This window comes from Carcharodon carcharias, chromosome 1 (genome assembly GCF_017639515.1).
Source record: "Carcharodon carcharias isolate sCarCar2 chromosome 1, sCarCar2.pri, whole genome shotgun sequence".
NCBI lineage: Eukaryota > Metazoa > Chordata > Chondrichthyes > Lamniformes > Lamnidae > Carcharodon > Carcharodon carcharias.
In genome coordinates, this window is record NC_054467.1 from 137,196,988 (window position 1) to 137,217,537 (window position 20,550).

General features: G+C 41.4%; 1 protein-coding gene across 8 annotated transcripts; it reads right to left on the reverse strand.

Moving 5' to 3' along the window:
- Positions 1 to 1,160: 1,160 nt before the first annotated feature.
- LOC121276509 (toll-like receptor 6) lies at positions 1,161 to 20,527 on the reverse strand. Of its 8 annotated transcripts, none has more exons than XM_041185014.1 (4): positions 20,398 to 20,527; positions 13,287 to 13,319; positions 5,639 to 5,812; positions 1,161 to 5,280 (listed from the first exon to the last, which is right to left on the reverse strand). In XM_041185014.1, the coding sequence occupies exon 4, from the start codon at positions 5,194 to 5,196 to the stop codon at positions 2,719 to 2,721; it is 2,478 nt and encodes an 825-aa protein (XP_041040948.1). In that variant the 5' UTR covers positions 5,197 to 5,280; positions 5,639 to 5,812; positions 13,287 to 13,319; positions 20,398 to 20,527; the 3' UTR covers positions 1,161 to 2,718. The 8 variants fall into 8 exon arrangements, with proteins under 8 accessions (XP_041040948.1, XP_041040965.1, XP_041040973.1 ...); XM_041185031.1 differs by having other exon boundaries at positions 5,639 to 5,858; XM_041185039.1 differs by having other exon boundaries at positions 20,388 to 20,497.
- Positions 20,528 to 20,550: the final 23 nt, after the last annotated feature.

A 20,550-nucleotide genomic window follows, 5' to 3' on the forward strand; every position in this document is an offset into this window, starting at 1 on the left:
CTCTCCAGCACTGAAGAAGCAGAAGGGTGCCTTTCCAAGTAAGTGAGAGGGAGCACCCCCACCCCATGATTTAGGCACCCTCTCTCTAGGTACTTTTTTATAAAGTAAAATATCCCCTCAATAGCTGACCCACCATTGAGGAGGGGGAACCCTTCCACAATGCAGCCTGTGGATGCAACTGAAACCAGGCTGGTAAGCAGGAGGGCCACTAAGCCTGCCTGGAGTGCTGGCTCCCTGATCTGCTCCTGGGAGGCTGCCTCCAGACAGCAAGGGGAGGCGGTGGTGGCATAGTGGTATTGTCACTGAACTAATAATCCAGAGACCTAGGTAGTCTGGGGACCTGGGTTTAAATCCCACCATGGTGAAATTGGTGGGAAAATTTGAGTTCAATAAAAATCTGGAATTAAAAGTCTGATGATGACCATGAAACCATGGCAGGTTGTTGTAAAAACTCATCTGGTTCACTAATGCCCTTTAGGGAAGGTAATACTTATCTGGTCTGGCCTACAGACAAATGTAGTTGACTCGTAAATTCCCTCTGAGCAAGGGCAATTAAGAATGGGCAATAAATGCTGGCCTAGGCAGTGAAATCTATATCCCATGAATGAATGATTTAAAAAAAAAGCTGCCAAAATCCCTGACGCCTACAGAGACCTAGAGGCTGACTGAAAAATCTGACGATAGGCTTTAATGGACCTTAAATGACATCCATTAGCTAACCACCACTTCTGGGCAGGTAGCACTAGTGACCTCCATCCTGCTTCCAGGAAAATGGAAGCCGGATGAAGCTAGGGAACTGGCACACTGGCCAGCAACGCAAATTTATCCGCCCACCCACATGCCATTTCCATCTGGGCCTAAAAGTTCAGTGCTGATGCCCGAAGCTATCTAAAGTTAAGATCTTAAATTATTAAAACTACTAGATCTCCTGCTGCATTAACATTTTTCCAATGGTGAAGCTATTTTTCTGTCAAAGGACTATTTGGGGTAATGCTGGCCAACCAACATTCATGCTGTTCTGAAATCTGTGCTTCCTGCTTAAAAGAAAAGGAAAACATTGTGGCTGTTCTTGAGAGCCCAAAGAGTTAATTTGTCAATTCATGATTTTCTTCTGTCACCATGGAGAATATCCATTCAGTTTAAGAAACTCAAAACTTAACAATGTTCAATGCATTTATTTACATTCAGCAATACAAAAAAAGTTGTTGCTTCATGAATTAAAAACAGCAGTTAGTGGAATGAGTTAATTTCTTTCCATATATATCGTCAGATGCAGTTGCGTTAGTTCACATAATTTTTTTTTAAAAATTGCTAAAGGATTAATAACCAAAGTCCATTCTTTGAAAGTTGCATGAAGATCTCACCAAATGTTCAAAAACAAGACTCCAGTGATGTAAAGTGCTTATAACTTTGTTAAACATTTGTAAGTCTGCGACCTTCCACAAATTCACTTTTACATGGAGACACTCGGGGAATGTTAGAGAACCCCTCATCAATGCCTGCTGTGTACTTTTTTTACTCCTTGTAGGAGTCTCATCACCTCTTGAGTGTTTGGTGCATCTCAGGTCGTTCTGGTTCCAAACCCTAGTCCTCCCATTTCCGGTCTCAGTCACATTCAAACTGGCTAACAGCTTTTGCTAGTTCTCTAGAACTTACCTCTTATCATGAAAAATTACTGCTCTCCCTACTTTGTTGACAAAAGTAAATTTTTATGGCACATATCATGCCTTTCTTTTCCTTTAAACTTTCCTCCAGCTCATGTTTTGACCTACATTGGCTACCGGTTAAGCAATGCCTCAATTTTAAAATTCTCATCCTTGTTTTCAAGTCCCTCCATGGCCTCATTCTTCCCTTTCTCTGTAACCCCCTCCAGACCTACATGCCTCCGAGATATCTGCACTCATCTAAGTATAGCCTTTTGAGCATCCCCAATTTTAATTGCTCCGCCATTAGAAGTCATGCCTTAGTTGCCTGAGCCTTAAGCTCCGGAATTCCTTTCCTAAATGTCCTCACCTCTCTACCTCACTTTCTTCCTTTGAGACACTCCTTAAAAATTACTTCTTTGACCAAGATTTTGCCCATCTGCCCTAATATCACTTTGTGTGGTTCACATAATTCCAAGCATCTTGGAATGTTTTATTACATTAAAAACACTATATAAATACAGGCTGTGGCTGTTGGTGACAGTGTGTTTGTGGTCTGAGGTCTCAAGTCGCATGTTAGTTCCCCTGTTGTGATTTAAAGGCCCCACTTAAGGTGCAGCAGAGGTCCCCCTCGCACTGCCAGCAAGGAACAACTTCATGTGTGGCACTTATGACAGACTTTGTCTTTCCAGAATCGGCTTGTTCAGCCATCAAAAGGAGGTCTGAGCCAAAGTTTTGAGGCCACATTCCCATCATCTCTCACAGATGAAAGGATGCCAACCAGGTACGCAAGGTACTAATTAACTCATCCACCTTTTTCTCCTACATTTTCTTTAAACCCTCCTGTTCTTCTTGTTCAGATTTGCATATTAATAAGTAGCTAACTTTATTTGTCCTTTCAGTCTGACGGTAATCAACGGATGCAGCCAATGTCTTGTTGAAGGTTTACTAGTGTAGCTTTTAACTTGCAAATTTTGTACCTTCAGTATAATTCTAAACAGTATAAGCTCATGAAATGAACACACTGATAGAATATATGTACATTATGAAGATAAAAGTGATGCAGCTCAGAATATTATTGGTCAGTATTTACACAAAAAAATTCCTCTGATGGAGCAGTCAGGTTTATTCCTATTGTGGCCTGCAGATTGGCCCAGAATAGTCTCTGTTTATTTTTGTCGCTAGGCCATTCTAAATAAGTCTTCTTTGCCATAAGTGATTTCAGTTTATAATATTTAGATGGAATTAGGTACTGAGGGATTGGCTCCAAAACAATCAGTATCAAGTTATCAGACTGTTCATTTAATACCTGGTGCTGTGCAAAGTAAAGCTCATAATGGCACCACTCACTCTGAATGAAGTTAGGTGACAAAACAAATATTGATTTGTAACTCTTGTCTATACAGTTGATTATGTTTTCAATAATACCTTTGCCTGGAATAAAATTTCTTTCATGAAGACAGATTCGTAATGGGCTGCCCTTCTCTTCTAGATTTGGTAGTAGCTGCTCCTTCACCCAGCTGGAATCATGTTGGCTGTAGGACACAAAAGCATGATAGACCAAATTTTCAGATAACTGGTGGGAGTCAGTCTTCATTGTTCTTCGTTTCATCTGGGTCCATTGCCAAATCATCCTTAAGTACCAAGGCAAGTCCAAAAAATGACACATAAGCCCAATTACAATTGTTAATGCGATCATACTACCCAGTACAATCACCAGTAAGAGAGTTGTGCTGCATGTCACTTCTGATAAATGGATGTCCTCCAATAATGTTCCTTTAAGGTTATCCGGGTAGGCACAGCGATACGACTTTGGCCAGCCTATCATCTCTATGTGGGTGTTTTCCTTCATCCTACTAAAGTCTCTCAGATTGCAGGTGCATGTAAATGGATTGGAGGCAGCATTCAGTACAGTCAGCCGTTGGCAACTTTGAAGAAAACTGCTTGAAGGTTCATGAAATGCATTCGCCTCGACAAACAAGATCTCAAGATTAATAAATTTGCTACAGTCAGGAAGATTAGCCAGCTTATTAGTGCCAAGATATAATTCTTTCAACATATTCAAGTTGTTCAACATTTTGGGAACACTAAAAATATCATTTTTCTGCACATCAAGGACCTCTACATTGCTAGGTAAGCATGTGAAAACCGAATCTGTAAGTCTGTTTGAGGATAGGTTCAGCTTTGTTAAACTGTTGGTCCAAGGGCAAACTCTAATCTCATCAAGAATAAGCTGGTTTTGACTCACATCCAGATGCTTCAGGGTTTTCATGTATTTGGTCATGTTACTCACTTCAAATAATTGACCAAGCTTATTCTGTTGTAAAATAAGAGTCTCCAATGAATTTAGGGTCTGACAGTCTTGGAAAAGAAAATCACTGGTAACTGAATTATCAGAAAGGTCAATTAATTTATAAGTGTTTCCTTTGTTTGGACAAGTCATGAAAATCATTCCGGATTCACAAACCATCAGATTTTCAGCCTTTATCACATCAAAGAAATGATATATAACTGACTGATTTACATAGAATGGTACCACGTCTATTTGCCTTACTGCAAATGTCTTCAATGTTGTTTCCAAATGCCCAAGTATGAAGGGTGTAACTTGGCATATTTTTACATTAAAAATGTTGAGATTTTTCACCATAGAAGACCAAATAATTTCTGATATGCTTTCAAAAGCATTCCAGTCCAGTGTTAAATATTGTAAAGATAGGTTGGTGACTTTTGAGAATTTGTCCAGCATTTTAAAACTGTTAATATAACGGTTGCAATGTCGGCAGCAGCCCCTGCTTGATGTTATTAAACTGCAGTATTGGCAGCAGTCAATGTTTGATAATTTTTCGCTGCAATTTTGGCAGCAGTCAATGCCCGATAATTTTAAAGTATCAGATATGTTGAAGGCATCATACATGACCCTTTCAAGTAAATTTGCATAGTTAATAGATGGCAAAACAATATGGAGTTTTGCTGTTCTCAAAACCTGTAAAGTACCAGGCTCATACTCTGACAATGTTTTTAATCCAACTGAAACTTCCTGCAAGTGTTTCCCTGAAATTGGTTCAAGATCATTTTTCTGTAACTTTATTGTTTTCCTACTTCCTAATCTTAAATATTCCAGATCTTTCAGGAAGCTAAATGCTTTTCCTAGTGTCAGACTAAGAAAATTATTATAAGAAATATCCAAATATTTGAGAGAGGTAACACTAAGTAAAAAGTGACATTCAATATTCACAAGTTCATTCATAGAAAGATCTAAACATTCCAGCTCTTGATTAGACCTGAAAGTAGCAGCAGCTAAATTTCTGATCTTATTGAATGACAAATTCAAACTTTTCAACTGGTGAAAAAAAGCAAAATCCTGCATATGAATCCCAATGATGTTGTTTTCTGATAAATCCAATATTTGTGTGAGATTTGATAGGTTCTTTGGGACGGTAGACTGTGAGGAGGATGAAATGTTTGTGACAACATCATTCTTTGCAGGAAAACACAAATTGTAGCAGGTTCTAAACATTAAAATCCAAACAAAGGAGGAGACAATGGTGACCATGGTGAGGAACTTTCCTGTATTTATTTTCTGCAGCTGAACACTTGTGTATTCCTTACGTTGAATCTACTTAGTGCAATGAGAAAACTGAAACAAAAACAAAATATGAATAATATTGATATTGCACCTCAAGTAAAGTTGATCTGAAAATAAAACAAGCCATTGAGTGACATGCTGCAAAGTGGAAAATGCAAGAAACCTTAATCGAGAAATGGTGACAAAAATATAGCAGCCAAGCAGAACCCATCTACAATAGTAATAGTTTCACATTGTTGAACCAACCTTCTGCATGTTTCAAAATGGTGAAAAAATTCAGTCGTAGAATGTAAAACAGGGGTGAATAATTGAGGTAATGACAACAATGTTAAGTTAGTTTCAGTGAAAAGACTCTGAAAGCTCTAATGAATATATTTATGGTAAAGTCAGTCTAATAAAGAGGCTGCACCTGATATCCTGTCTTTGTTCCTTCTCAGGTGCTGAAGAGCATTTCCAGCAATTCCTGCGGATATTTAAGATTTCCAGTTTTCTTTTAAAGGGATCCAGCACTCCCAGCAGTAATCCACACTCAGGGAGCTCATCTCAGGAAGTCTGATCGCACAGTATCTTGATTTATCATCCACTGCAATTAATGAATAGGATATCACAGGTTGCAGGCCAGCCATTTCCTTTGATAGTGAACACAAGAGATTTTCCAATAACTGCTGAAAACATTGGATTAATTAAATCAATCATTACATCTCTAACTATGTCAGTTGGGCTGCATATTGCTAGCAGTTCTGTAACCCTACAAAGTGACCACAAATGCCACCTTGAAGACACTGAGTTCTTGCAGTTGCAGAACCAAAGACCCTGGCACTGAAGCAAATTCTTCAGGGTTCGTAATAAACCTTTTCTGTCCCCTGTAACCCATACTTCAGCTATGCCACTGTTGCCCTTCTGGCACACTCCAGCCATAAGTTCGGCAGGAGTGCATAGGATCAGGCAGAAAATATGTAGCAATGTAGAAACACCAGGACATAGCCTTCATGACAGTTTCAGAAGCCTTGTTCAGGGTGGAATCTCTCAATGCCGCACCCAAGGTCACCCGCATGAGAGGAAGACAGACTAAGAGAAAACGACTCACAGTCCAGGGTTTCCTCAGTACCAACATGGAAAACATGCTAGCAGCTACCACTTCCCATCCCCCAACACAACACTCCAAGAGAAGAGGCATCCTGGCCTGTCAGTCAGAAGCAGAGACCTACCTGGGAGTCCAAGCCTGTGTTGTGGCCTACACAGCCAAAGATTTTTAAGAGTTGTTGGGGGATGGGGGAGGGGGCGAAAGAGGCAATTATGAAGTCAATGGAAAGGAAGGCAAATCCATTTCCAACTGTTTTGTGGCCCTGCTAATTTAACAGGAGGTGTTGGGAGCAATATTGACATGTTTCCAGAAAGAAGGGCGGCCACTACTACATATGGTAATTCAGCTGACATAGAATAGGGTGGGGATGCCTTCTCCAGACAACAGGGAGTTAAAATCAGACAGTACTAGGAACAAAATGACTCTGCATTGTTAAGTCTCACTAGGGCATGGTAGCACAGCGCAATCACAATGCCCTGATAAGCCTAATCTTCCATTTGTTCTTCTCAACAATGTGTCAACTACATCGCCTAGTGTGGTCCTACTGAGATTCTGGGGCAGACTATATCCTCTGAGCTCCAGGTTTTCCACTCCTCCTCTGTGAGGTACATTCTGCAGCAATGGTCACTGTGCTTGTGTTCAGTCAGAAAATGTCTGTAGTAATAAGTGTATGGTGGGTTCCTCAATCTGTTTCAGATATGTGGAGATAATGAGATTTAACAATGCAGGGTCATTTTGTTCCCATTGATGTCTGATCTTAATTCCTTGTTGGCTGGAGAAGGCATCTCCATCCTACTCTATGCCATTTGAATTACCATAGCAATACACCAAAAATGCTACGTCACTCTTTCTTCATCTGAATATGTAAACCAGTGCTGTCCAATAGGAATTGCTGACTAACCACAGGTTTTGACTACAGTGACACCACTATAGCCACATGCACTAATTGTATTAGAAAACTCCTTACATACACTCACACAATACAGGGAAATATATTTTCATGTTTATATTTTAACAAATATCTACCACCATTCACCAGTCCCTCTTCTCTTGAAGCTTTAATAGCAACTTCATGTGGAAATACTTAAAAGCGTGAAGGGTGGGGGTGCGATGAAATGATTCACAAGTAAATTTGCACAATACCTTCAAACAAAAAAGAAATCTCAGACTTTCTTTGTGAAAGGATAGTCATATCGGTGCCCTCACTATTTTCTGAGATGCACAATTTTCAGCTAAAGTTCCCAGTGTGGTTCATATGCTAGTGTGTATTGGAAATATGTAATTTTAGAAGAAATGTTATAGGTCAGAGTTAAGATTAATGCACATTCCATTAATAATTTAAAAAATTACTGCCCTGTTTAGTTTTAGGGCCCTATGTTCCGTGGGGTTGTGATCCGAGTGATTACACAGGTATTGTAGTCACCCTTTTCTTTAGCTCTTTCATAGGATGTGGGAATCACTGGCAAGGCCAGCATTTGCTGCTGATCCCTAATTGTCTTTGTCTTTGTGGTGGTGAGCTGTCTTTTTGAACCACTGCAGTCCATCAGTTGTAGGTGCAATCATAGTGCAGTTAGGGAGTCTCAGGATTTTGGCCCGGTGACTGTGAATGAACAGTGAGATAGTTCCAAGTCAGGATGATGAGTGGTTTGGAGGGAACTTGTGGGTGGTGTGCTGGCTTTGTCCTTCTAAGTGATAAAGAGCATAGGTTTGGAAAGTGCTTTGGACAGAAGATTGGTGAATTGCTACTGTGCATCTTGTATATGGTACACACTGCTGTCACTGTGCATTGGTGGTGGAGGGAGTGAATGTTTAAGACGGTGGATTGGGTGCTGGTCAAACTGACTGCTTTGCCCTGGATGGTGTTGAGCTTGAGTGTTGTTGGAGATTAAATTTAACACAGAAAAGTGTAAAGTAATGTGCGTTAGGAGAAACCACATGGAGAGACAGTATAATCTAAATAGGACTATTTTGAGGCAGAATGCAAGAGCAGGGGGACCTGGGGATGAATTTTCAAAAATCCTTGAAAGTGGAAGTTAATAAGGCAGTTAAGTAAGCACATGTGCCATTGATACGAAAGCAAGAAAGTCATGCTAAAACTTTATTAAACTCTGGTTAAGCCTCAGGTGGAATAACCTGTTCAATTCTGGACACCACACTTTAGGAAGCATCCTTGGAGAGGGTTTTCACCAGGATGATAACAGGGATGAGGGACTTAAGTTATATGAGGAGAATGGAGAAGCCAGACTTGTTCTCCTTAGAGCAGAAAAGCTTAGGAGGAGGCTTAACAATAGTAATCAGAATTATGAGGGATTTTGATAGAGCAATTAGAGAGAAACGGTTTCCTCTGGAAAGTGGGTCACTAATCAAAGATCACAAAAATAACTGGCAAAAGAACAAGAGGGCAATGAGAAGTTATTTTCCACATGGTGTTGTTATGGTCTAGAACACACTATTTGAAAGGGTGATGGGATCAGATTTCAAAGGAACTTTCAAAAGGCAACTGGACATATATTTGAAAGGAACTAATTAGCAAGGTTACAGAGAAAATGCTGCAGTGTGGAACTAAATTGGATAGTCCTTTCAGAGTCAGCACAGGCACAATGGGATGAATAGTTCCTTCTGGGCTGTAGGATTCTAGGGGCTGAATTATACAAGACACCGGATTCCCTGCCACTCCAAGCTGAAACGTCCATCCACGGGAACACCGGTTGCCCTGCAGCCATTTAACGGTTGCTGTTAGAAGACTGGAGGCTGGATTTCTGTTCCTCAAGGACGTAAAGTCCTGCCTGTGACTGCTGCCGGCCTCTGACTTCGGGACAGAGGTGTGCAACACTGGATAAGGATTGAATAAGTACATTGGGGTCTTGTAGGTTGCCGAGCTGGGAGGCTCCAGTGAGGGAGCTGCAGTTTGAGAGGCCTTATGTGGGGGAGGGGGGGCAACTTGGGGGAGATGACATCTTGAAATGGCCCCTCAGGGGGGCCAGAGAGCCTGTTAAGGAGGAGTCCCCACCGTCCACTACCAGCCCACATAGGGAAACCTGCTGCGCTGGGATGTTGCTGTGGCCTCTACCGTTGCTGGTTAAATCCTGGCAGCAGTTGGATGAGGCCCTTAAGTGGGTATTAATTGCCTCATTAATGGATCTCAATTGGTCCATGGGCCAGTGGGCCAACCGAAGCCACCCCCACTACTGGTGTAATTGCAGTGGCAGTGGGGCAGATGACGGGCAAGTTGCACATTGGACTTAAAAGCCTCCCTGCCTCAAACTCATTGGTGGGGAAGTGTAAAATTCAGCCCTATAATTCTCTAGCACAATATTGAACTATATAGATTCCCATGTTGCACATCCTTGTTACTCAATACCATAGTCTGCATGTATGAAAATAACTTTACAAATAATCAGACATTTAATGATTTTGTTGTATTACAGTACAAATTCTGCCTGTTCCCCCTAAGTAATCCCGTGTTAATGAAGATAACAGCCTTAAATAAAAAGTTTTATATACAACTTTCTGGACTGCCTCCAATGAAGTTATATTTTTGCAGTTTATCATATCTGAATATGGTTCTATTGTACAAGATTAACCTTTCGCACTGAATATTTTCAGAATAAATATGCCAAGTTGTTTCCGTCTGTAAAGCAGAAATTACAAGCCACTAATGCCTTTCAGTATTATTCTGAGTGGTGATAAATCCTTTTGTAAAGGATGTTGTTTCAGTATATGAAATTGTTAAATAAAATTAAAATAATGAAACACTTTACAAAAAACTTGCTTTATTTGAAACCTGATCATCATACCGAGAGGAAGGCAGAAAAATGATGGACATTATTCTAGAAAATATCTTCCTATTCAGGATTAAACATTTAATTTTTGCTTAGACATACAATAGAGAACTGCTTAACTGAATAACGCATTTATGTTTTTTTGCAACTTGCCACAGATATTCAATAAGTAATTATAAATAAACTGGAAATGTTAAAAATGTAAAATAACTTCCTCTTTCTTATTAGATTCGTTTGGCACAGCAGCTATATTACGATCCAAACAGAAACTTAAACACCATTTTACAAGGTGGTAAAGTTAATGTATGTGCTATTGCAAGCATTTATTTTATTTATAGTTTATAGATTTGATTATATACCAATATATTTTCATTTGAATCACAAGTTAAAGGAAGTAGCATACACACTAAAGGAAGAGGCGTTTTATGTCTGTATGTACAAAAAGAAAAAAAAACATAAATGCTGGAAATCCGAAATAAAGACAGAAAATGCTGGATGTTGCGTCTGTGAAAACATTCAAGTTGATATGTTAATTCAATGACTGCTATTATTTCAGAGCCACTGGACCATTTGCTTCAGACGTACTGTGTCAATCACTATGAGATCCTGGAGTGTAATTTCTAAAAATTCATCAGTCCATCTTGGGGCCCTCTAGTGTTCAGCTATACTATTTGCAAGTAGAATACTGCAATCAAACAGCAGCTCTTTCACAAACATGATAAAAAAGCCTAATTTAGTGTTTTGGGTGTAGAAACTACAAAGCGATAAAGGAATCCCTTAGTGGATTGAAAGAAAAACAGGGAAACGAACAAAATGTATTATGATCACACAGAAAAAGTTAAAGGACTAAATAACCTCCAAAAGAATTTTTTTAGTGTTGTCACTGCTGTGATATAGAGGAACATATTACAGTTAATTTGCACATGGCTAGATACCATAAGCTGCAGTGAAATAAATGACTAAATAACATTTTGGAGTGCTCCTGGTTGGAAGACAAAACATTGGTCAGGACACCTGGTCAAACTCTTCTTCAAACATTGCCTTCTCATACAGTCAAGGACCTGATTTAGCATCTCATCTAGAAAACAGCACCCCTAGCAGTGCAGCACTCCTCAACATGCCACCGAAGTGCCAACCTACTTGCTCAAGTCTATGTATTGCAGCTTGAACTCACAACATTCTGATTCAGGGACATAGGTGCTACTGCAGAGAAAAAGCAGCCGTGCAAGGTAGCATAGCACAGATTAGAATGGCACTGCAATTCCTGACAAACAGGAACTCAGCACCCAATCCATCCTCCAGCCTGTGCGCAGTTTCACCAACCACTGACGTCACTGTTGTGCACATGTTGTCCACCACCCACCACTGCTCTGTCCTGCTTCCCCCTCCCATAGCCCCCTCTACAGTCACCCCCAGATTGCTGCTCCCCCCCACACCCTTATGTTCATCACTCCCTTCAACAACCCCTGTTCGCCACTTCTTCCCACTCTTCTTGCTGCTCACTCCTGCTCGCTGCTTCCCACTCCATCTGTTGCTGCTCCCTCCTCTTGCCACTACTCCTCTCCCTTCTTGTGTCACTTCCTCCCGCACGCCACTACCTTCCCCTCACTGCGAAGCAGGAGTAGCGAGCAAGAGGGAGTGCAGGGGGCAGTGGTGAAGGGAGCAGCAAAGGGAGGTAGCAGGGTGGCAGCTTGTAAGAAGAGCTGAAGGGAGCAGAAGGGGGCAACAAGCAGCTGTTTGGGGGTAGGGAGGTTGGGGCAGAAAGTCAATGCGAAGGGAGGGAGCTGGGGGAAGCAGCAAAGGAACGGGAGGGAGCAGGGAGCAAGTGGCAAACAGCAGAAAGTAGCAAGTTGGAGGGAGCAGAGAGGAATGAGAGCGTAGCAATCAGGAGAAGGAAGTGAAGGTAAGGAGTGGCAAGTGGAGGAGAGAACAGCAAGTGGCGGGGAGTGAGATCAATATTGTGTGTACTTTTCTGTCTTTGTTAGCTCTGCACCATCATTGATGCAGGCAGCTATCTAAAACATCCCTGGCTTTGAAATCACAGACATAAGCTTCATGTAGAGGGAATGGACCCTTTGCAGTTGCAGGTTCAGCAAACGCAGATGAATTTGGATGCTGATATTCAGAGTATCACCTACTTTACATTCATTTGAAATGTCCCATTAGTAAAAGCTGCCACCATAACTTATAGTTGAAAGATCAGTTTTTCATGCACTTATAGGATGAAAAAGGAGTGCTTGCCAACATTTTGCAGGTGAGAGTGCTACCACTGAGCTAAGTCAGACACCAAAGAGATATTAACTCATTCAAAACCCACTCACTTGCATAGAGTTAAAGTCAGGCCCCAAGGTGGGAAATCATCCCAAAATACTTTACTGAAGAATCATATAAAAACAACAGATACTAAGTCCTTTTTAAGCCAGAGAGAAAAAATCTGAAGAGGTTTGAGAGAGGGAGTTCCAATGAATGGGACCAACGTAGCTGTAATGGATTCCCAGAAGCAGCAAAATAAGTACACTCTAAGCAGTGCTATTATTTCCACACTCTCAGGGAATCCACCTCTGAAATCAAGAGGACAGGCTTAAAGTTCCCTACAAGGCATGTTCTAATTCTGTTCTAAAACTTTCTGCAACATGTACAAAAGGAATCAGAGGTGACTCCCTCAATTTCCCTTTGTCCCAATGAGAAGTATCTGAGCTCAGTTATGTGCCTCCCTAAATATTCTCTTATAAACAGGTCTATTTACTAAAGGTGCAAACATGTATTTTTCCCCCATCCGTTGTGATTTATTTTTATTCATTCTCAGGATATGGCTGTTGCTGGCAAGCTGGGCACTTATTGCCAATTCCTAGTTGCCCTTGAAAAGGTGCTGGTGGGTCTTCACTTGAACCACAGCAGTCCAACAACACTTTAATGTGTACAATTAGACTTTTGAAATATGGTAACTGATAAAAAAATATGTTCCAGGATTTATATATAAAAGATTGCAACAGATTGATTCCAAGCTTTCAGCTCATATTAAAAAGCTTTCTATAGATAATCGTACATTAATTGAAAAACTACTGTTCATTCTGGATATTCTATATTTCTCAGTGAGTTATAAAACGTAACATTTGACTGACGTGTTTGAGAAGATTGAGAAAAATCAACTAGGTTAAAGTGCAAATGTACTGAAAAATGTAGATTCTTACCTCTGCAAATGGACATGCTCTCTGCGCCAACATCTGCAAAACAGTATAAAACAGTTCATCTGTGCTACGTACAGGTAATGGTATAGCCAGAGAAAATCTCTTTTGTTTTGATTACAGCAAAATGCGGACTAGAATGGCACTTAACAACTCAACAAATCTGAAACTGATGGTCCCTAACTATTTGAATCAGTTGCTGCTGTACACATTGCTCATTTTTTGGTGGCACAGTGTAAAAAGGCAGCCAAGTACACTGAGCACACTATAAAAAACATGAACATTTGTCTTTGTTTCTAAGTGGTGCTTTTAGGCTACAGGATCAAAAGCAGAACTGAAACTTTCAGAAACTACAAAACCAGATGTGGTGAAGGGAAAGGGAAATAGTTATAAAATAAACAGAAGGGAATATAGATCAGTTTGGACCAGAAAGTCCCTTAATTTTTGTCAATTTCAAATGGTAATTGTCAGCATTAAATAACTAGGGTTCCCAGTTTTCAGATTTAACTGATAAAATTTCATTGAATACAAAAGTTTGCAGAATACTGGTTATGGTAAAAGTATCAATGTTACAGAAAATACTAACAAAATATTCACTCCAGAAGCTCCTGTTACATTCAGAGAAACAGAAAACGCTGGGAACACTCAATAGGTCTGACAGCGTCCATGGGCAGGATAGACAAGATAAAATTTCAAGTGTAGACCCATCTTCAAAACTGTAAACAGGAGCTGGCCAGGTGCATTCAGTTTTCTTTCTAAACTTTGTGGGAAAATGAGTGAATAATTACCCACACAGCTATCAAGCAGGTGGCTGATGTGGTGACTGATGATGACCAGGACTTTCTCTCCTTCCCTGCTGGACTTCAACAACAATGTGGCTCAGTGCCCAATGTTACTGCACAGCTGCATTTCCCAAAGTAGATAGAGGGTTGGTGGCAATCATGTGGTCATGCTGCTGATCAACTTGCTTATCAGCAGCTAACCACAAGGCTGAAAATTGGTGGCCAATCTGGTTCAACCTCACAGTAAGTCAGACAGGAATACAGAAGAGCTGCAAATAAGTCCAGGATCCAGATATGTCCACTTCAAACATGATCTACTACATTAGAGGGCTTCTTGGCTTCTCTCCTAAAATGTGCCACCAGTGACATGTGCCAGGACCTGCCATTAGCATGATAATAAGGTGACCTTATCCAGACCTCACTCACTCTGGCAGGGTCACAATGGCCTGATCCTCGCACTTAGGTCAGGTGAGAAACCCTGCAGACTTTCAGGGCCCTTGTATCATGCTTGTGGAGGTGGTAATAATGATTTTATGTGCAAAGTCCTTCCAAGATATCAGTTGCAAGTTGTAGCTTGAATATGTGGGTATGTGGGAAAACAACCAAAGACCCCTCAGTTCATGTGACACCTTGGTGTGGGTTAGCAATAAATTTGGGACAGGTTGATGAGCAACATTTGGTGGCATATCTACCTGTGGATTTCTTTTTAATCGTTCATTGGATGTGAGCATTGCTGGCAAAGCCAGCTTTTATTGCCCATTCTTAATGGCCCTGAGAAGCGCATGGTGCGTTGCTTCTCCAACCACTGCATGTACAACCTCAGTGCTGATAGGAAAGGAGTTCCAGGGTTTTGACCCAATAACTGTGCGAGTGTGATGTGGAGGGGAAACTTGGTGATGTTCCCATATATCTGTAGTCCTGGTTATTCTAAGTGGTAGAGGTCATGGGCTTGGAAGATGCTGTCAAAGGAGCCTTGACAAGTTGCTGCAGTACAGCTTATAAGTGGTACTTGCTGCTACCACTCTGTGCTAGTGGTGGAGTTAGTGTATGTTTTAAGGTGGTGGATGGGGTGCCAATCAAGCAGGTTGCTTTGTCCTGGATAGTGTCAAGCTTAGGGTTGTTGGAACTACATTCATTCAGGCAAATGAAGACTATTCCATTGTACTCCTGACTTGTGCCTAGTACATGGTGGACAACCTTTGAGGAGACAAGAATTACTTGCCACAGAATTCCCAGCTTCTGACCTGCTCTTGTAGCCAGCACATTTATGTGACTGATCCAATCAAGTTTCTGCTCAACGGTAACCCTCAGTATGTTGATGCTGTGGGATTCAGTGATGGTAACATTGCTGAATTTCAAGAGGAGATGGTTAGGTTCTCTTTTGTCAGAAATGGTCATTGCCTAGCACTTGTGTGTGATGAATGTTAAGTGTCACTCAGCCCTAGCCTGAACACTATCCAGGTCTTGTTGCATTACGAACACTGACTGCTTCAGTATCTGAGGAGTTGCAAATGGAACTGAACACTGTGCAATCATCATCAAATGGCCCCACCTCTGACCACATGATGGAGAGGTCATTGATGAAACAGCTGTAAGTAGCTGGGCCTTGAACACTGGCCTAGGGAACTCCTAAGGCAATGCCAACAACCACAATCATCTACCTTAGAGCAAGGTAATACTCCAGCCAGCGAAGTTTTCTCCCCATTCCCAATGACTTCAGTTTTCCTTGACATCATGCTCGATCCAATGCTGCCTTGATGTCGAAGGCAGTCACTCTCACCTCATCTCTACAATTCAGGTCTTTTGTCCATGTTTGGACGGAGTCTTTCATGAGGTCTGGAGCCAAGCAGTTCTGGCAGAGCCCAAATTGAGCTTCGGTGAGTGGGTTAGTGCTGAGTAACTGCCGATTGACAACACTGATGAAGATACCTTACATTGCACCCCCATGCCCAAAAACTGGGGCAACTGAATTTCCAGCCCTAAGAGCTGTAGCTGTATCTGTGTTCCACTCTTAATACCTCATGCGGCAGTGCTGGTTTACCTTAGGCCTTAGCATTAGAAACACATCTAAGAGCAGTGAGGAAATTGCACCATAAATAGTCCTTAAAGGACAGATGTCCACATAGGGTATAATAATTGTCTTAGCCTTTACAAAGGTTGCAACTATTTTAATTTTTTTCTGTCTTGGGGAAGGCTGCAAGGGGGTAAATGAAATGGGAGGTAAGAGACAGACAGGAAAGATAAAATAAACCCAGGAAGATGAAATGGATAACAAAAACAGAATTACCTGGAAAAACTCAGCAGGTCTGGCAGCATCGGCGGAGAAGAAAAGAGTTGACGTTTCGAGTCCTCATGACCCTTCGACAGAACTTGCGTTCGAGTCCAAGAAAGAGTTGAAATACTTATATTTCAACTCTTTCTTGGACTCGAACGCAAGTTCTGTCGAAGGGTCATGAGGACTCGAAACGTCAACTCTTTTCTTCTCCGCCGATGCTGCCAGACCTGCTGAGTTTTTCCAGGTAATTCTGTTTTTGTTTTGGATTTCCAGCATCCGCAGTTTTTTTGTTTTTATTAAGATGAAATGGATGGCTGGTGAAGGGGAAGCATTGCAGCAATCGGTGCGCATGAGGAGGCTTGCCCTGTTTAGCACTGCACGAAACAATCCCCAGAGGGTGAGAAAGAAAATTAATAGAGTAGAGAGAAAACACAGGGGAATGGGAGCAGGTGGCAAGCTCATTCAAAGAGTGGCGTAGCACCATGAGTCTCCTTCTGAGGTGCAGAATTTTATGATTTCAGTAGAGGAATGCAGCATATCTGGCAGTAAAGGTGGCTGTGGTCAACATTTCCTTTACTATCTCAAGCAAGGAAACAGATGTTGAAGAAAATGGCACTCTTTAAGGAAGTTGCTAAACCAGATTACCCAACATCGGCCTGAATTTTGCTATGTTAATGATGGTGAAGCTCTCACTGTTCGCTGTCATTGTACCAGTGAGAGGCCCAGTAATACTGTGGTGTGTAAATCTGGAAGTTGTAGTGGGCTATTTTTCGCTGTTGCAGAGGTTTTGCTATTGCACTTGTCCAACTCAGGATTAAAATGTAAGAAATGGCACTGGCAAGAATGTAGGCTAATTATGTAACAAAGAATTTTCACTACAACATTTTATGGCAGGTGTTTCCGGGCAGAAAGAGCCTCTGGAATCACTTGCGAATAATTAAAAGATCCGGCCCAGTGAGGACACTGACACTGGGAGGCATTTCAACTTTCAGAATAGCCAAGGGAGAGATCTGACTTTTTAAGTTATTTTACGACTTTATAACATTATTCTGATACAACTTTTATCTGACTTATTAAAAAATGTCTAAGTTTATGATTTTTTAAAGTGATTGAAACAAAAGAATAATTTGGAACAATGACCTTTTATGTGTATCTATAATTACAGACACTGCAGCAATTTAGTCTTGATGGATTCTGTGGGCATATATTATTATATCCATTGCATCACATTACCTGTCCTTTTTACTTGTATCAGAGAACATCGCAGAGGCCCATAAGGGATCATCCTTCCTTGCAAGTGAAATTCTTGCCCCCACCATTATGTTAGGTAAGTTTGCACTTTGAGGTCAGTGGCAAGTGCAGCCACTTCACTGCTGACTGCAACATCCAGGCTAGATAATGTCCTTTAGGGAAATCTGCTACCCTTGCCCAGTCTGGCCTACATGAAATTCCAGACCCATAGTGATGTGGTTGGCTCTTAACCGCCCACTGAAATGCCCTAGCAAGCTGCTCAGTTGTATCAAAACACTACATAAAGTTAAAAAAGATAAAACTGGGCAAACCACCTGGCATCGACCTGGGCACCAGATATGACAAAGGCACAATTTCCTCAGTCAACCCAGAAAAATCCTATTCACTAACATCTGGAGACTTGTGCAAACTTTGCAAAAGCTGTTCCACAGATGAGTCAAGCAACAGCCATTGTAATACTCAAAGAATCATAGTTTCTGCCAATGTCCCAGACTCCTCCATTATTGGTATGTCATGTCCACAGGATGGACCCATTAGAGGTGACGTCACAATGGTATACAGTTGGGAGAAAGTGGACCTGGGAGCTCTCAATATTGACTCTGGACCCCATGAAGTCTTGTGGCATTAGGACAAAGATAGTAAAGGAAACCTTCTCCTGATTACCACTTACCCCTTTCTCTCAGCTGATGAATCAGTATTCCCCAATGTTAAACACCACTTGGAAGAAGCACTGAGAGTAGTAAAGGCACAGAATGTACTCTGGGTGGGACTTTAATGGCCATTACCAAGAGGGTTTGATGGCATCATTACTGACTGAGCTGACCAAGTCCTGAAGGACATATCAGCCAGAAGAGGCCTGCAGCAAATGATGAGAACACCAAGAGGTAAAAGCCTTTTTTTTTCATTCCTGCATGGGATGTGAGCCTTGCTGGTGAGGTCAGCATTTGTTCCCTATTCCCAATTGCCCTTGATCTGAGGGGCTTGCTTAAGAGGGCATTTAAGAGTCAACCATGTTACTGTGGACCTGGAGGCCAGACCAGTTGAGGTTGGCAGATTTCCTTCCCTAAAAGACATCGGTGAACCCAGACGGATTTTTTATGACAATTGATGATGGTTTTATGATCATTACTGAGCATGGCTTTATAATCCAGATTATTTTATTAATTGAATTTAAATTCCATCAGTTGCCATGGTGGGATTTGAACCCACGTCTCCAGGGCATTAGCCTGGACCTCTGGATTATTAGTCCAGTGACACGCTACTGTCTGCCCCTCACACATCGTCCTCACAAATTGACTTGCTGCAGATGTATCTGCCCATGACTTTATTGGTAGGACTGACCACTGCATAATTTTTGCAGAGCTATAGTCTTCTCATTGAGAGCATACTCCATCTTATTTAGTGGCAGTACCACTGCACTAAATGGATGGATTCAGAACAGATCTGGCAGCTCAAAACCGGGCACCTATAAAGTGCTTTGGACTATCAGCAGAAATAGCACACACGATAGACAGAGCAAAACAATCCCACGACTAATGGATCAAATCAAAGTTCTGCAGTCCTGCCACATCTAGTCCTGAATGGAGGTGGACAATGAAACAACCAATGGGAGGAAGAGGATCCACAAACATCGCCATTTACAATCCTACTCCTTGTTAAAAACTACCTCTCCATTTTTCATCCTGAATGGCCTAACTTTCATTTTAAGATGTTCCCTTGTTCTTCATTCCCAAACCAGAATAAACAATTCCTCCATATCTATCCTATCAAATTATTTTAACATTTTAAACGCAATCAAATAATCTCTCAATTGTCTATGTTGAAAAGAAAGGGAAAAGAAATACTCGCATTTATATACCATTTTTCACTACCACCTGATGTCTCAAAGTGCTTAACAGCCAATGAAATTTTTTTGAAGCACAGTCACTCTTGTAATGTTGGAAATGTGGCAGACAATATACATATAGCAAACTCCCACAAACATGATGTGACAGTGATCAGATCATTTGTTTTTGTGATGTTGAGTGAAGAATAAATATCAGCCAACACACATGAGATAACACCCCTGCTCTTTTTTCACAATAGTGCTATGGGATCTTTTATATCCAACCAAGCAGCAGATGGAGCCTCAGTCTAACAACTCTTTTGAAAGACAGCACTTCTGACACTGCAACATCCCCTCAGTACTATACTGGTGTGTTGGTATAGATTTTTAGATTCAAGCCTTGGAGTAGAGTTGGAACCCAGAATCTTATGACTCAGAGACAAGAGTGCTACCAACTGAGCCATGGCCGACAAAAGGAATACAAGCCAAGTTTATGCAACCTGTCCTAAAAATTTATCTTGCTAAGCTACAGCAGCATTCTTCCAAGGCCGAAATCGCCTTCCTGAGTACTGGTCCCCAAAACTGAAACAAAGTAGTGCAGGTGGCGCCTGACCAAAATTCCATGCAACCAAATCAGAATTTCCTCCCCTTGGTATTCCAGCCCCAATGAAATAAAAGACCAGCATTTTTGTGCACTAACTTTTAGTGATTTATGTACTCGAACATTCAATTCCTTCAAAATAAAACTGGAGGAATTGAACCTCGAATGCTATTTTAAACACAGTTTGTATGAATTGCGGGGGGGGGGGGGGGGGGTTGGTTCTGGTTTACATTGTGGGCATTGACCCTTTAAATTTGGGCATAAAGCACTCACTCTTTGTGACGGTATATTGTTGAAAAGGAGAAAGTTGCAGGGGAGTAGACAACCATGATTATACCCGAGTAACATATAGAACTTTTTAAAATAAAAATACTCAGCAGTACTAGCAGCATCTGCGGAGAGTGTTAAAATTCCCAATTCCTCGAACAGAAAACGCTGCTCACTGGAAATCCCGCACTCAGCGTCGGTGCAACACCAAACGATCCCCCCCCCCCCACCCCAAAGGGCGGCGTTGGGTGCGACACTCCTTTCCGGAG

What these genes read in the sequence shown, in the direction of transcription:
- LOC121276509 (XM_041185014.1), bottom strand. Translation starts at nt 5,196, where the DNA reads ATGGTCACCATTGTCTCCTCCTTTGTTTGGATTTTAATGTTTAGAACC.